The 14,403-nt window shown below is 33.8% G+C and overlaps 7 protein-coding genes across 7 annotated transcripts; 4 read left to right on the plus strand and 3 right to left on the minus strand.

The window, feature by feature from the left end:
* Positions 1–248: 248 nt before the first annotated feature.
* RO3G_08591 (mitochondrial 54S ribosomal protein bL27m) lies at positions 249–821 on the plus strand (the record flags this gene model as incomplete). Its single annotated transcript, XM_067663181.1, has 3 exons — positions 249–354; positions 418–584; positions 636–821. The coding sequence occupies 3 exons, from the start codon at positions 249–251 to the stop codon at positions 819–821; spliced, it is 459 nt and encodes a 152-aa protein (XP_067519282.1).
* A 599-nt stretch (positions 822–1,420) lies between these two features.
* On the plus strand, positions 1,421–1,714 carry RO3G_08592 (uncharacterized protein; the record flags this gene model as incomplete). The annotated part of the gene is made up of 1 exon (XM_067663182.1): positions 1,421–1,714. The coding sequence occupies one exon, from the start codon at positions 1,421–1,423 to the stop codon at positions 1,712–1,714; it is 294 nt and encodes a 97-aa protein (XP_067519283.1).
* Positions 1,715–2,556: 842 nt separating this feature from the next.
* Positions 2,557–3,249, minus strand: RO3G_08593 (uncharacterized protein; the record flags this gene model as incomplete). Its single annotated transcript, XM_067663183.1, has 3 exons — positions 2,557–2,694; positions 2,747–2,796; positions 2,853–3,249. 3 exons carry the CDS (start codon positions 3,247–3,249, stop codon positions 2,557–2,559), a joined length of 585 nt encoding a protein of 194 aa, XP_067519284.1.
* Positions 3,250–3,884: 635 nt separating this feature from the next.
* RO3G_08594 (uncharacterized protein) lies at positions 3,885–5,012 on the minus strand (the record flags this gene model as incomplete). The annotated part of the gene is made up of 5 exons (XM_067663184.1): positions 3,885–4,289; positions 4,339–4,375; positions 4,415–4,660; positions 4,724–4,794; positions 4,857–5,012. 5 exons carry the CDS (start codon positions 5,010–5,012, stop codon positions 3,885–3,887), a joined length of 915 nt encoding a protein of 304 aa, XP_067519285.1.
* A 1,596-nt stretch (positions 5,013–6,608) lies between these two features.
* On the plus strand, positions 6,609–7,521 carry RO3G_08595 (uncharacterized protein; the record flags this gene model as incomplete). Its single annotated transcript, XM_067663185.1, has 5 exons — positions 6,609–6,686; positions 6,738–6,920; positions 6,979–7,055; positions 7,183–7,463; positions 7,514–7,521. The coding sequence occupies 5 exons, from the start codon at positions 6,609–6,611 to the stop codon at positions 7,519–7,521; spliced, it is 627 nt and encodes a 208-aa protein (XP_067519286.1).
* A 989-nt stretch (positions 7,522–8,510) lies between these two features.
* RO3G_08596 (uncharacterized protein) lies at positions 8,511–9,176 on the minus strand (the record flags this gene model as incomplete). Its single annotated transcript, XM_067663186.1, has 2 exons — positions 8,511–8,890; positions 8,957–9,176. 2 exons carry the CDS (start codon positions 9,174–9,176, stop codon positions 8,511–8,513), a joined length of 600 nt encoding a protein of 199 aa, XP_067519287.1.
* Positions 9,177–13,141: 3,965 nt separating this feature from the next.
* Positions 13,142–14,268, plus strand: RO3G_08597 (uncharacterized protein; the record flags this gene model as incomplete). Its single annotated transcript, XM_067663187.1, has 5 exons — positions 13,142–13,361; positions 13,464–13,853; positions 13,915–13,980; positions 14,056–14,130; positions 14,264–14,268. The coding sequence occupies 5 exons, from the start codon at positions 13,142–13,144 to the stop codon at positions 14,266–14,268; spliced, it is 756 nt and encodes a 251-aa protein (XP_067519288.1).
* Positions 14,269–14,403: the final 135 nt, after the last annotated feature.

Raw genomic sequence — 14,403 nt, forward strand, 5'->3', positions numbered from 1 at the left:
TACTTGAGACTTAATAGATTTACTTTCACAACTCGCAGATTTTCTTCATGTTTTTAATTGAGACGCTTGTCCTTTACATTATTGTAAGTCTCTCTTAATATTACTCGATCACTTCAATTTCACAGTGATTGTGTCAAGTATGAGTTGTTTTTGATCGCGAAAACAATCGGATATCTAATATGTGACGTTTAAACTTTTCTTGCCTCACCCATGTTTCCCCTTGAAATATTTTTCTTTTTTTGCCCAAGATGTCACTTCTCAACCGTGCCTTCACACAATTGAACACAGCAACTGCAACTGCTTGTCAATGGACAACATGCAATAGACCAACCATCACCTCGATTTTAAAAAACAGTACAGGTTATTGTTCATAGCTTGCTTGATTCATTAAATTGTTCTAAAATGACATTTTTGTAGACATCACTCAAGTACGTTGGGCCACAAAGAAATCTGGAGGCTCATCACGTAACGGTAGAGATTCAGCAGGTAGAAGATTAGGTGTAAAAATGTTTGGTGGACAACAAGTTATTCCAGGCAACATTATTGTACGTCAAAGAGGAACCAAATTCCATGCAGGAGAAAACGTATGTTGTTAAAATGTTCGGCCATATTATGATATTAACTTAACTTAATAGGTTGGCATGGGTAAAGACCATACGCTTTATGCTTTAGAACCTGGATATATTCGCTTTTATAAAGATTTACAGCATCCCAAGCGCAGATTAGTTGGTATTGTCTTTGATCGTGAAGCAACACTTCCTATTCCTGCTGATCAACCCAAGCCTAGAAGATTTGACTTGATTGATTTGAGCACATTATAAAAAATTAGAATAAAGCATGTATATAAAAAGAAGCTAAAAACACTCTTTTGAATATATTTTTTTGTTTTCACTTAAAACATCAAAGCTGATTGATCGTAAAGCGACTATAAATATTCTAGAGGGTGTACCATTAGTAGGGCTTTACAAATGTGAAACAAAGGCGGTATTACTTAGAGCATTCATCAATTAAAGGACTTTTTATGAGACAATTGCTTGCTTTTCACTATTTACGTCAAATAAATCATGGCGTTCTACTTGCCATTTATTTGAAAAGAAATAGAAAGCCAGGTGTACTTAGTAAGGAAGCATCGTTTATTTTTATATGATGAAGTCCGTTTCATTTTGTTTAATACAAATAATGCAATTTATATTGATTATGTTGTATTATATGAAGAATACTATTATAAATCACATTTATATACCATAAAACAAATAAGTTCAACGAATCATAAATTATTTATCTTAAAACAATACGTCTCAACTACAGAGATATAAGTTGCCGTTAATTCAAAACAAAAATGGCTTTTATGCTGCAAAACATTCTTTTAAAAATTTTAGTTTTTTTTTTTTTTTTTTTTTTTGTTATTTAGTACATTAAAATGGCTGATTCTGCTTTCAAGAAATCAGATTTTTCTTTTATACAAGATTTCCACAACATAATTGAACTAATTCTATCAGGAAATAACCAAGATTCTATTGGAAAAGCAGTCGCCCACTTAGAAGAAAGATTTGTTCATGCGAGACAAGTTTTAGAAGAATTACCAGGCTTACATTACGCAAAAGAAGAGCAAGAAAGATTATATCAGCAAGAACTAGATCTTTTAGAACATAAAAAGAAACAGCTCGAGACCTATTTAAGTCTCCCACCCTTCAAAAAGCAGCAGGAGCAGTAATAAAATATAATCAAGTTTATTTGTCTGCAATGTCATCAACGTCTGAATCATCATCATCACTCACAATACCAAAGTCATTCTCACTACGTACATCTTCTTCATAAACTGGTGCGCTTTGCTCTACTGAAATAATAGCGCTGTGATTTTTTGACGTCTAAAAAGAGAATAATAAATATATTTGTATAAAAAAAAAGATGCCGTGTATAAACCTTTGTAATTTGTTGACATAGTGATTCAAAATCGCTTATATTTTGACAGTAAAATCCAACCAACATGGATGGATCAATATTGGATATATGAACCTTTCGTGGAATAGTACAATGATAAGTATTGAAATCCTTTCTTGTATACTGAGCTAAGCTTTTTGTTTCCAATGCTGGTCTAGAATAATGTGGATCAAGGTAGATGAGTTCATCTCCTTTTAGACCAATAAAATAAAGTGATGAATTCGGTCGACCTCCCACAATACCAACAAATGAAGGAAGTTCAAAACATGCTTTTAAACCTCCATAATATGTTGGATGAAGTGAATCAATTCCTAATCGTAGCGCTACTAATATTAGCACAGGTTTAAATGTGTCTGTCTTGACTGTGCTTGATTGAGGAGTACTGGCATCATACAAATGCTTTGCTTCTTCTCTTCCTTTACTATCCGCTAAAGATGACAGATAACTAAAGTCGCCTCTTGGCTTTTTCCCTGTGGCGACATCATTCACATCATCCCTATAAATCACTCCATCTGCTGCAACATAAACAGATAGGTTTGCTGGTGCAAAATCAGAAACCAATGCTCTAAAGCAAAGTGTTATTTACAATTAAATCTCTTTCCATGTCGTTAGTCCTTACTGTATCACTTGACTGATTGTACTAGGTCCAAACCATTCACCAATATTTTTCCCAAGCTGTTTACCCAATAATGCTATCCTATGTATTGAGAAAGGTGCTCTTGGTGATAATTCATCAAGGAACCAGTGCACAATCTACCGAATGGTCAAATATAATTAATATGTCTAGTCATTTTTTATTTCTTACTCTACTGTATTGCTTCCATGCGGCTTGATTTTGTGTTTGACGTCTCCAGTCTATCAAAAAAGAAGAAGGATTATGATCTGATGAATCAACTACTTGTCTTAGTTACCTCTTCCCAAGAAATGAATAATTAATGTATTTGCTAATAAGCTTTGTCCGCTTCTCAGCGTACATCCCCAGCCAATATCTGTCTTGTGACTTGACGGACGAATGGGTGGATAATTATGGCGATAAGTCATCCACAATCTGGAAGTAAAATCATCATAAAAATCGGGTGGCCAAAGCATATGCATATTTTGGTTGTTTTCCTCTTCATTTTCTGATGAACCCTTATTAAACATTAAATCTCTTTGAGCTTCAAGAAGAGCCTGCTGTATATGATCAGTTGGTTTGATAATATATGAGCAGCCCAGTAACCAAATAATGCAATTATCTTGTTGTTGCTGTTGTTGTTGCAAAAAGAGAGAGCTAGAAAGCTCTGATCCTGAAGTCCATAAATTGGACATAAAATGACCAAACTTTAAAGGTATTTCTGCTGCTAGGTATGAAGAGTTCGTTAGTAGTTTGTCTTTAAGTGGTGCAGTGCTAAGGTGATTGCTGTTTTGTGGCTGCGGTAATTCCTTGTCATTCACTTCAAGATCAGTTAAGTCTGTACATGACTCGCTCATTTTCTGATCAGAGCTCGTCATAATAACCTATATTCGCCTCCTTTTGTAATAAAGAAATATAAAATGATAAAAGGGAAAAAAAAAAAGCATTAAATGATATTCGGCCAATCAAATAATGCTTCGGTTAACAAAATATTATCCAATCAAAATAAAGTATATGCATAAAAAAAGCATCTATTCTAATTTAGTAGTGAATCAAAAATCAAAACAAAGTATCTTTCATTTAAATGACGCGTTTTCACAAAGATATATATACAATAATATGGGGGCAAAAAGCAAAACTCTTTTGTGACCAATAGTGCTTTGTTGAGGATAAGTGTTATCTATATATATATATATATTGAATGTTTACCAAGATTTACAATATATTTCCTGAAAACAAAACAGATATTTTTACTTAGGATGTTCATTATTTATATACAAAGCTAGAAAATACAAGCACATCTAGCAATACGAAATAATCATTCATCTTTTTACCAGTTTAACCAAACTTTATAATATTCACAATTCATTGGAGAAATTGGACCATCTTCTACACAAAAACTAAATACAGGACACTTTCCACAAGGTGTCTCTGTAAACGTTTCTGCTGATAATCGATTGACCGCTTTCTTAATAGCTTTATATGACCATTGAACCAAGCCATTGTCTTCTTCGTCATCACTAAAATCCTCCATATCAGCCATGAATGGCATCTTTTTCTCTACATCACCATCATATACAAGAATATTCAATATACTTTCAATGTCTTTTACTGATAGCTCAATGGAAGAAATACGTGATTCTGTAATAAATCGTTTCACTTCACTTGCAGTTGGATAATGTTCATGTTCAGCACCAAAGACAGCATCAGGTATGCCCTCAGCACGCGGAAAACTCTAATAATCATCATTTAATAGATGTTGCAAGAAAAAAGGAAAATATTACTCTTGAGGTAATGTACTTTAAGCAAGCAGCTTTTAAACTATCAATAAAATCAATATCCAGTTCTTGGTCAGTATACCAAGCACCACCAGTCACTTCACTTGATGGCGTCAAGTTAAACAGCATGTATATTTTACGCGTGGGATATTTAACGTGTTTTACAGACTTGATTTCCCGCTTTTGCTCAAGTTGTTTAAGTGTACGATTAAGCACAATGGTATGAAGGTTAGTTGCCTTTTTCAGATCTTTTGTCCAAATACCAGTATTTCCTGAAGAACGTATTGCGTTGTATACTAAACGAGCATCATCATTAAGCTTACTTGCTCTTTATAATATAATGTCATTAGGAATTGTTTTCTTTTACTAAAAAGTGATACTCTTATCTTACTTTTCAGCATCTGTCAAGTCAATAGCCTTCAACACATTTTCATTATTAACTACAATAATTTCCAAAGCATTCTAATGAAGAGGCATATTTGTATAAATATTTTTTTTTTAAAAAAAAAAAAGAAAGAAAGAACCTTTTTTAACAGTGAATTCATGGCAATGTAGGCATCTTGAACATCCATAGATTCGGGACGATCTGTAAATTTAGTACCCTTTGGCGATGCAAGAACATACTGATAAAAGGACCATTCATTAACTGACAATCCGAATGGTGGTACGTTATCTTCCATACGTTTATTTTATTTTATTTTTTTTTACAAAATAACTAAAAGAAATCTTGTTTTAAACGCATACAGCTCTTGAATGTATGCATAAATACAATTTGAAAGTATTTGATTGGTCGAGAAATACTCGATATTTTATTAGTTAACAAGCAATGGATGAGCATTACATATATAGCACATATGCAAGTTTTACCAATAGAGCTTGCTTTAAAGTAGTATTATAGATTAAATAGGTCATTGACTATCGTATTTTGACAAATGTGCAATAGGATATGCTTTCTTGGTTGCCTTCATGTTGCAATTCTATATCATATTACAAGTTACACCTGAATACAGTATGAATGTTACGCTTTGGTTTAGCTACAATAATATACCCGAGTTTTACCTTTTGTAAAAACCTACAGTCCCTGATAATCATAAGCCTATCAACATATGCAAGCAAAGTTAGTCTCATTAAGTCACTTGCATGTGTTATGAACGGCCTCAGTCATTCTTTTGGATGAGAGCAAAACTTTTGCTTAATTGTCAGTTAGAATAAACTTAGGATGTAATTTTTATAGTCTATCTAGTACTAAATTGGATTAATATCAGAGATTCATAAATAATTGTAATTTAAATGTTACGGCTCGAAGTTGTTCTTAAATACTAGAGGTAAATGTTTAGTTTAAATATTACCAGCTCCGTCAAGAGATTTTGGCCTCCATGGTTATTCGGAGAGCTCATTAGAATTGATAGATAGCAAGTAACTTTATTTTAAGGATAGCAAACATTTGCCATTTCATTTGCTTTCAAACTTATATAATAAAGTTTTTTTTTCCACGTATATTTTCTTGAAAAAGTTAAATGAAGTAGGGTTGTGCTTGGCTGATGCCAGCATCAGTCTAACTCTCATTAGAGGCCGCTTAGTTTATTGTATGTGAACAGTCTCACTGACTTTTGATTCAAGTACAACAATTGAATAATGGTGTATTCTTTCATACTTTTTATGGTCAAATCAAGTCTTGTTGTATAGCCAGAGATGCCTGGATTATTTAAAATCAAATTCTTTCAAGACAAATATATAATACGAGCAAAGATGATCTTTTTTTTTTTTGTCTTTTATTTTTCTTTGTACTTGAAAATATCTTCCATATCTACACATGCATCTTCCTTATCGGCTTCGTTCAGCAGGTTTTCCTGTTGATCTTCACAAATGCAGATACTCACAATTTCTCAGTTAATAACAGCAAGAAATAAGAGCTTCAGATAATATGCTAGTTTGATATCTTCATTACGGCTATATTATTTCATCTCTTTAGCTTATTCTGGTCTAAGCAAGCCACTAAATGTCTTTTTTGACCAGATTTTTGTAAGAAAAGTAACAACATTCTCTAGAAAAATATAAATAATATTAGCCAAGCAATCTTTAAGACTAAAACTTGTTCAAAAAGACAGCTAAGGGATTCCTGTTGAGGTGGTTGTATTATTCATCAGTTGAATCTGGGTTAAATAAGCAGCGAGGAAACAAGCTGAACTTAAATTGAAAGTAAATGATCAAAAGTCAATTCCCCACAAGTTTAGCTTTTCTTTTTTCTTTTTTTTTGTCTTGTTTATTTTTGTCTTATGTCAGTTAAAAATATACTATTAAGAGCATTAGAACAAGGAAGTGACATTAGTAAAGATACATGGTATATTGCTTCTGTAAGTTTATATAGACAAAAATATAGTGCATTCATACTCCATTTTTGATAGGTTTCTGTCATGGCTTCAGTCAATCACCCAGAAGATGTTCGGGACGTATACGATGTTATATCAAATCATATAAACCAGATGCAAGGCAAAAGCCAATCAGTAAAAAATGATTTGATGTCTAAAATCGTACTGAGGATGAGAGAGGCAGCCCTAAAGAGTCATGTCATCATAGGCTTTCCAAAGGTAAAAAAGAAGAACGATTAAAAACTACCTTTTTTTGTTACTTAAACATATCTCGCAGACAATTAATGTTCTTCAACATTTAGCAGATGTGACTCCAGATACAATAAAATCATTGTTACCGAAAAAGCCATTAAGGTAATGCTTGATACATAAAAAATAAACCATTGTGACTTATATACAAAGGATACAGAAAAGAAGAGACTTGGTCTGATGTTCAATTTCAAAGACAAAGAGGAAAGGAACTATTTGATAAAATATATAGTCGTCATACGGAAAAGGTGATTAAGAATATGTACAGCACACACCCTGATTTAGCACAAACAGCTCTTCATCATCTCTACGGTCCCATTCTGAGTGATATATCTGTCTTGAACCCAAAGGAAACTAGTCTGGTGGTTGTAGCAGGTTTAATGGCAGAGAATATACCACTTCAGCTGAAGGGTCACAGATATGGTGCAATCCATAATGGTGCAACAGAGCAAGAGATCAGAAAGGTTGAATCCCTTGTTTCTGAACTTGCAGATCATTACAAGATACCAATAGGTAAACTTTAAAGGCTTTGGGCTTTTATTTTATACTTTACTCTTATATAGATTCATGAATAAACCAGATAGCTTTGTTCATGTTTATGGTCTTTGCTTCTTTTGTACAGTGTTTTAATCTAAAATGAGACGATTAATAAAATAAGTTAGACGGCTTAAAAGATAAAAGAGATGAACGCCAAATTTTTTTGAGACGAGTGAGAAAAACAAATCAGACAATGCAGGTTCTTTTTGTAGACACATGTTCAAAAAAATGTTGACGAGCAACTCCTTCTATTATTATTCAAAGACTTACACTGTATCTGGGATTAATATAGCGGTAACTACAAAGGATTATTTTGTCTTTTCGTCGGTCGACTAGTGCTAGCTGATGATGATGATATATTCCTTCTTTTAGAGTTAGTGGAGAGAGATTTTTTTCAATCTGCAGAAACGTCCTGGTCTTTCACCATTTGCACGCAGGCTGAAAAGGATGTTTCTAAAGTTTAATGTAGCAGCCATATCACGATTCCAAAGACGACGAAGAGAAACTTTATCAGTAGCTTCTATTGTGCTCGTCACAGCCTTTAAACATTGTTGGTTTTTGCACCTGAGCAGAAATTATGAAAGCTTGTTTTTTTTTTTTTTTTTTTTTTGTTTACTTGCATATAAAAAACACTTACCTTAAAAGGCCATGACGATCTACAAGGGGATACTTTTCTCTTTGATATGGTCTAGGGTTCTGTACTTTTTTAAACGTTTCAAGTTCATCGTTCTGGCAAGAAGAGCACAGGCTAGAAGTTCGGAACTCGTCAAGGAGGTACACCTGGAAGCCTTCTTTGACTAGTATTCTTCTCATTCCGACGCCTCTAATGGGTTCATGATACTTTACATTTCCTGCCGACCAGTTACCAAGTATTAAGATAGCATCATTCCCAAACCTCTCTCTAAGCTTCTTGGCTAGCTATTTGTCTGCTTGTTGCTGATTGATGAAACTTGAGAGTTTCATTTTTCCAAAGGGTAAAAAACCACCGGCATCCTGATCTTCTGCTGCAGGGTGATCTTCATTTTAATAATACGCTTTCATGGCTGGGGTGACTTTGGCTCTTTCTTGAAGATACTCGACAAACTTGTCTTTGTTTTTAGTTGAAGATTTGAAATGTGACAGGGAAAGCTCTGCTGCAATCACTTCGTCTCTCTTCAAGTTGTTACTGAGCTTCCTGAATTTTCTGGATTTAGTTTCGATTGCTTTTTGGTTGCTTGTATATTGGTAAATCATTTTATTTTCAACAGCGCTCTTTCCATGAATACAGTAAAGCAAGTCTCGACGGTCAGAATCAATTAATACACATTTGCCAACATCAGCCAACAAATCTTCTTTTCCCAACTGCTTAATGTACTGGAATTCGTCTGCTTTAATAGATTTTGGCTTTCCGCCACTGCTGCCACCTTTCTTCTTCGTATCGTATTTTTGCTTTAATACCAACACACCTACGCCATCTATGTATATCGTACCTCTAAATTTCATAAACTTTCTTTCTCCTTGTGGTTTCATCACCTTTGATGTAACATTAAGAACGGCTCCCCATACTACTTCTTTATCCAAGTGGCTGATGATGGAATCCTTTAAGATTTGAGTATTTAAAATATACGTATCAATCGTCATGTACGATGGTATGAAGCTCTTTCTTAACGGAAAGCAATTGAATGATTTGTTTTGAAGTGCTTCACACATGCTTGATAGTCTATAGTACGCTTTTATGTGTTTGAGAGGGTTAGCTTTGCAGTCGTAATAGATCGAGCCTTTCGCAAATCGATAATCCGTATAATACGAGTCAAAAAGATTACGGATTTTATCTAAATCATTTGAGGAGAAAAACTCTTTAGGTATATCTTCAATGTTTCTTGACGATATAGCCAGCTTGACCTTGCTGATCTGCTCTGTTATTGTCTTTATAGTTGCTGCAATCCCTTCCTCTGTTCCCCCGTTTTTCTTCATCTCGCTTTTCAGCGCCTTGATTCGCTCGTTCTTCTTTAAGAGCAAATTAAGAAACATTCGAACTTTGTTTCCGAATTGAACCCTGGTCCCAATCAGATAAGCAGTGACGATTTTTACCACTTCATAAGAGGCTATCTGATGAGCATACTTCATATTAATTGGCTCGTACGAACAGCACTGAAAGTACTGGCGTCGATAGTTGAGTACTAGCCCTTTGTAAGTTCTTGATTTTGTCGAAGCTTTCTGCGTGTCTGGCTTGTAGTTATTGAGGAGTGACAAAAAGACTTCTTTAAGAAAGTCAACATTAATGAAATCCTCCAAGGGAAACGCTGGGTTATTTTCCAGTTCATGAATAAAGATGTACTTCAAAAAGAAGAATGTATGTGATACAAGGGTATGAACATTAGCTACAAGCGTCTTGAGTAGCGGAATATATTGTGGCTTCCACCCAATACCAGCGATTGAACTTTAACTGTTATGACCTTTAGAGGCGGTTACATAAAGAAAAAGAAAAGAAAAAGATAAATTGACAGCATTTTTTATTACTGCTGTCATTTGTGCTATCATTGTCTTTTGACAACATATTGTCACTGATAGAGTGGAGTTAGAACAATGAGACGATTGTACGTATAAGCTTATACTATATGATATGATGAATAATGATCAAATAGTCCAGTACTTTATAACATAATGCCTTGATGATTGAATTATAAACTCTATCCCGCTTACATATTATGAAGAAAGTGCTTATACTGTTGCCATTTCAGTTACAATACTACAAAGCTAATGATATATGTGCATACAGCCAGTTGCTCAATTACATTGCACTCCACAGTAAAAGGTGGAAAATGGCAGTATGATAAAAAACTCGTCTACAAAAGGAATCTGCGTTATCTAATTTGTTTTGTTCACTTGTCTCAAAAAGATTTGGCGTTCGTCTCTTATACCTTTTAAAGCGTCTGATTTATTTTATTAAATTGTTTATTTTAGATTAAAACACTGTGTAAAAGAGCTTCTGTGTAACAATTAATATAGTATTTGATGATACATCTTCTTTTTCCTCTTTCCTTCTTCGTCTTTTTCCCTTTTTTGCCTATCAAAAAGGTTCTTTGTTCTATTTTTTTATCTGACCCTGACAATTCAATCCCAGAAGTGATTATGTGCTCAATTGGGTTATTTTAAATTTAAAATAAAAATACTCTTTAATAGTATAAAAGAGCTCAAAGTCACATCAAACTCCGATGTTTGCGCTTGAAAGTAAACCTGAGATCGCATCTTGCTGTAAACAAAAAAAAATAAATGATCTTTACATTTTTTCTATATTCAATGTAAAAATGATGTTGTATAAATTGTCTGCGAAAAGCAACAATATTCAAAAGGAGTACATTTTTTAAAAAAAAGATATAATAATGAATATAAACTCTATTTTATAACAACATATTTTAATAAATGGACTTTAAGGGCACACATTTAGTGAGCTTATCGAAAAGAATTTTAATATGAAAGCTCTCCTCCTCCCCTTGCAACCCGTTTAAAAACACACGCACATACTTACGTGCATATTTGTATTTCTTTTTTTTTTTTTTTTTTTTTTTTTTTTTCTTTAGTATGAATATAGGAACATTCAATTAGAATTCCTATCGTACTCGCTTGTAGTACACCATGCATTTGCAGATTCAACGCATTTTCAACCTAATTTAGAGCAACCTGAAGCCATAATACAATTACACAAAGAATGCTTCCCGAGTTAAAACAATGCTACTGTTTTAAAAAAGAATAAGACCTATTAAAGGACAAAAAGGGGCTTTATAATACAACAGAACCTGAACAAGTGGTTCAACTGACAGTGAATGCCAATTCTTCTTCACTAGCTCATTAGTGAACAAATGTATTGTAATTTCTAAAATATATGGCATAAATGGTCCAAGAGTACAACCATCATTTTTACGCTAGAGCATTGATTTGATTCGTAAATTTCTTTTAAAGGGAAAAAACTGATTGTATAAACACTAGACTTTCTCTGGTAAATCGGGTTTTCTTGAATAGAGGGAGCGATACAATTACATGTGGACGCTGCTTGATAGCAAAATGAATAACTGAAGAAATTCGAGTTCATCACGGATACGCACCTAGTTTTCTTGCAGGTTTATTCAAGACAAGTCCTCATCAACCATGCTGGTTAAGCTATTGAATGATGGGGAGATGTTAAGATCTGATCGAGTGACTTATAGACAATACATTATGAATAGAATACCGAGGCTTGATGGATCTTTATTCATACAGTTCTTCCAATCATGACAGTCTTGAATATATACACAAATGTATGTTTGCACTGATGAATTCACTTTGCAAGTTCAAGGATGAGGTCCACTGGATTTAACACTCAAACAGATTCAAATTTAGGATGGAGTAAAACAGTGACTTTGAGAGCTATGCTTCTTGTCCTAACAGTCAATAGAATTCAACAAGAACTTCAAGGCCATATGATGTCTATCATTTAAAATGCATCTACCGGGCTGGGTCAATAACTTAAGTTTGACATTAAATTATGTCATCATGGTCATTTATCCCATACTAGTTAATTTAGGGGCTCTTTGATCTGCCTAAAGCAAAAGCAGTTTGGATCCCCTTTCGATTCCATTCCTCAGAGCGAACACTCTTTTATACCATCTCTTTTATAGATAAAAATGGAATTGCTGCTATCAATCTAGTAAGTATTTCTAAACTAAGTACATTCTTAAAGAGAAATACACGGTAATTCTATCATGACATAGTTTGTTATGAAGACAGTACTATTATTGATCAATTATTGAATCAAATCTCGGGATATTTACAAACAGAACAACCAACACCATCTGAAATCAGACAGTATGTCTCGATCAACCCTCAGAATAAGAACAATAAAGCCTATAGGGCTCAATTGTTGCTTTATTCCATTCTCAAATGCGATGGCAAATCGTATTGCACCATTTAGAGCTAACTAACTAGACAGCCAAAGAACGATATGAGATCAAGTGGTTGATAAGCTTGCGTTTCAATAATGAAATAGGAACAGCTCCTGTCAAATAAACATTAAATTAACTCAAATGAGATTCTTGTGTTTATGGGATTGAAATATGGATCACAATAAATATTAGGATACTATCATCAAGATCGTAACTCTTTTTTTTTTAATAGAATAAGTTTTATTTAAAGCTGCTATCCGAATGAAATACAGCTTATACCCAAACCCAAAAATCAAGAATAATAAAAGTAGAGGTAGGTGCCTTGATACGCATAGTAATGAATGCTTAAACTTCTTTTTGTTTTTAATAGTTTTAAATACTCAAGCTCTAACAGTGATGACTAAAACAGAATTGAACAATTAATTCTATTTTGTCTTTCTCATTTAAGATCAGCTTCTCCTTAAAAAAAAGCCAATTTGTCACGCTTCTTTTTTTTTTTTTTTTTTTTTTTTCTTCTTCCTTTTGTTCCTTTTGCTCCTCTTTAAAATATCTATAATTGGAAAATAAAGGAAAATGAAATAAAAGAAAGAATGATCCTAACTGTGTTTGTTTTGTTTTCATTCCTTCTTTAAAAAGCATACAAACTATGAATAATGGACGTTTCTAGGGGGAGAAAGGGAGAGGAGTCGAAAATAGCAACACACAAAATATAAACTAATTCTTTTTTCTTCTTCTTCCTCTCTTCTTCTCAACTCAATGTCTCAATCCGACTTACATAAAATAGATACCACAACGTCAAACCAATCAAGACATATGCGTCAATTAAGTCATGTACAATTTGTAAAAAGAACATATACAGAAATCCGATACCCACCGCCTTCAAATCTAGTCATTCCACTCTTTGAAGACACGCCCAAAGAAGTACCAGAGAGATCGAAAGACACTGAACTTTTTAAAAGCTTTTGTATTGGCCCTAGTACAGAACAGGGGTATCATTGGCCACTGTTCACTTATCTTTGGCTGGCCATTCTCATCATATTCTTTGCAGGCGAGCTTTTACTAAACAAACAAAATTCAGGGGAATTTTTTGAATTGAATCCGTTCAATGGTATGATTGGACCCTCTATACAGAGCACGATACAGATAGGAGCCAGGTTTGCACCGTGTATGAAGCCTGTGGATGAGATGCCAGCCGACCAGGTGTATATATGCCTCAATACGACCAGTCTCAATGAGTCGCTTAGTCTATTTGCTCCCTCAACACCTCACTGGCTTGATAGTAGTTGTTCGCTTGTCACCATTTGTGGTATGACCCCATTTCACCGACCTGGTATTCCTGATCAGACAATTCGGTTCATGACGCCACTCGTGATTCACAGTGGGCTCATCCATTTATCTTTGAATGCAGCAATCTTGCTTGTCACTGGCATTAAGCTAGAAAAAGCAATTAATCCACTTCGAACATCATGTAAGAATAAAAAAAATAATGACAGTTTGAAAATCATTTTTGATGTATACATGTTGTTTAGTATTATTTATTGGCTCTGGTATATTTGGGCATGTACTAGGAGCAAATTTCGCAATGCCTTTGATAGGTAAATAAGAATATGAGAAGAAAAAAAAAGAAAAAAAGAATTTGATTGAAACTCATTGAAATTTTATGTTTGTAGCCTACCTTGGTTGTAGTAGTTCTTTTTTTGGTTATATTGGTTATTATTATGTTGATGCGTTGCTTCACTGGAAAAGTATAGAACAAAAGATGCGGCATGCCATTCAACTAGCACTGATTACATTCATTTGCTTCATGCTTGGATTACTTCCAGAGTAAAAAGAGAGAGAGATGTTGAATGTGATGAATGACTTACGTGATGAGAATAGGGTAGATAATTTTTCACATTTAGGCGGATTACTTTCAGGGATTATATTATCACTTGTTTTAATACCAATCAAAGAGAAATCACCGAGTTTAAAGAAGCGTATAGGAATATATTTGATTAAATTTTTTAGCCTTTGTGTAT

The sequence above is a fragment of the Rhizopus delemar genome, genomic scaffold (genome assembly GCF_000149305.1).
Source record: "Rhizopus delemar RA 99-880 supercont3.6 genomic scaffold, whole genome shotgun sequence".
In the NCBI taxonomy this organism is placed as follows: Eukaryota; Fungi; Mucoromycota; class Mucoromycetes; order Mucorales; family Rhizopodaceae; genus Rhizopus; species Rhizopus delemar.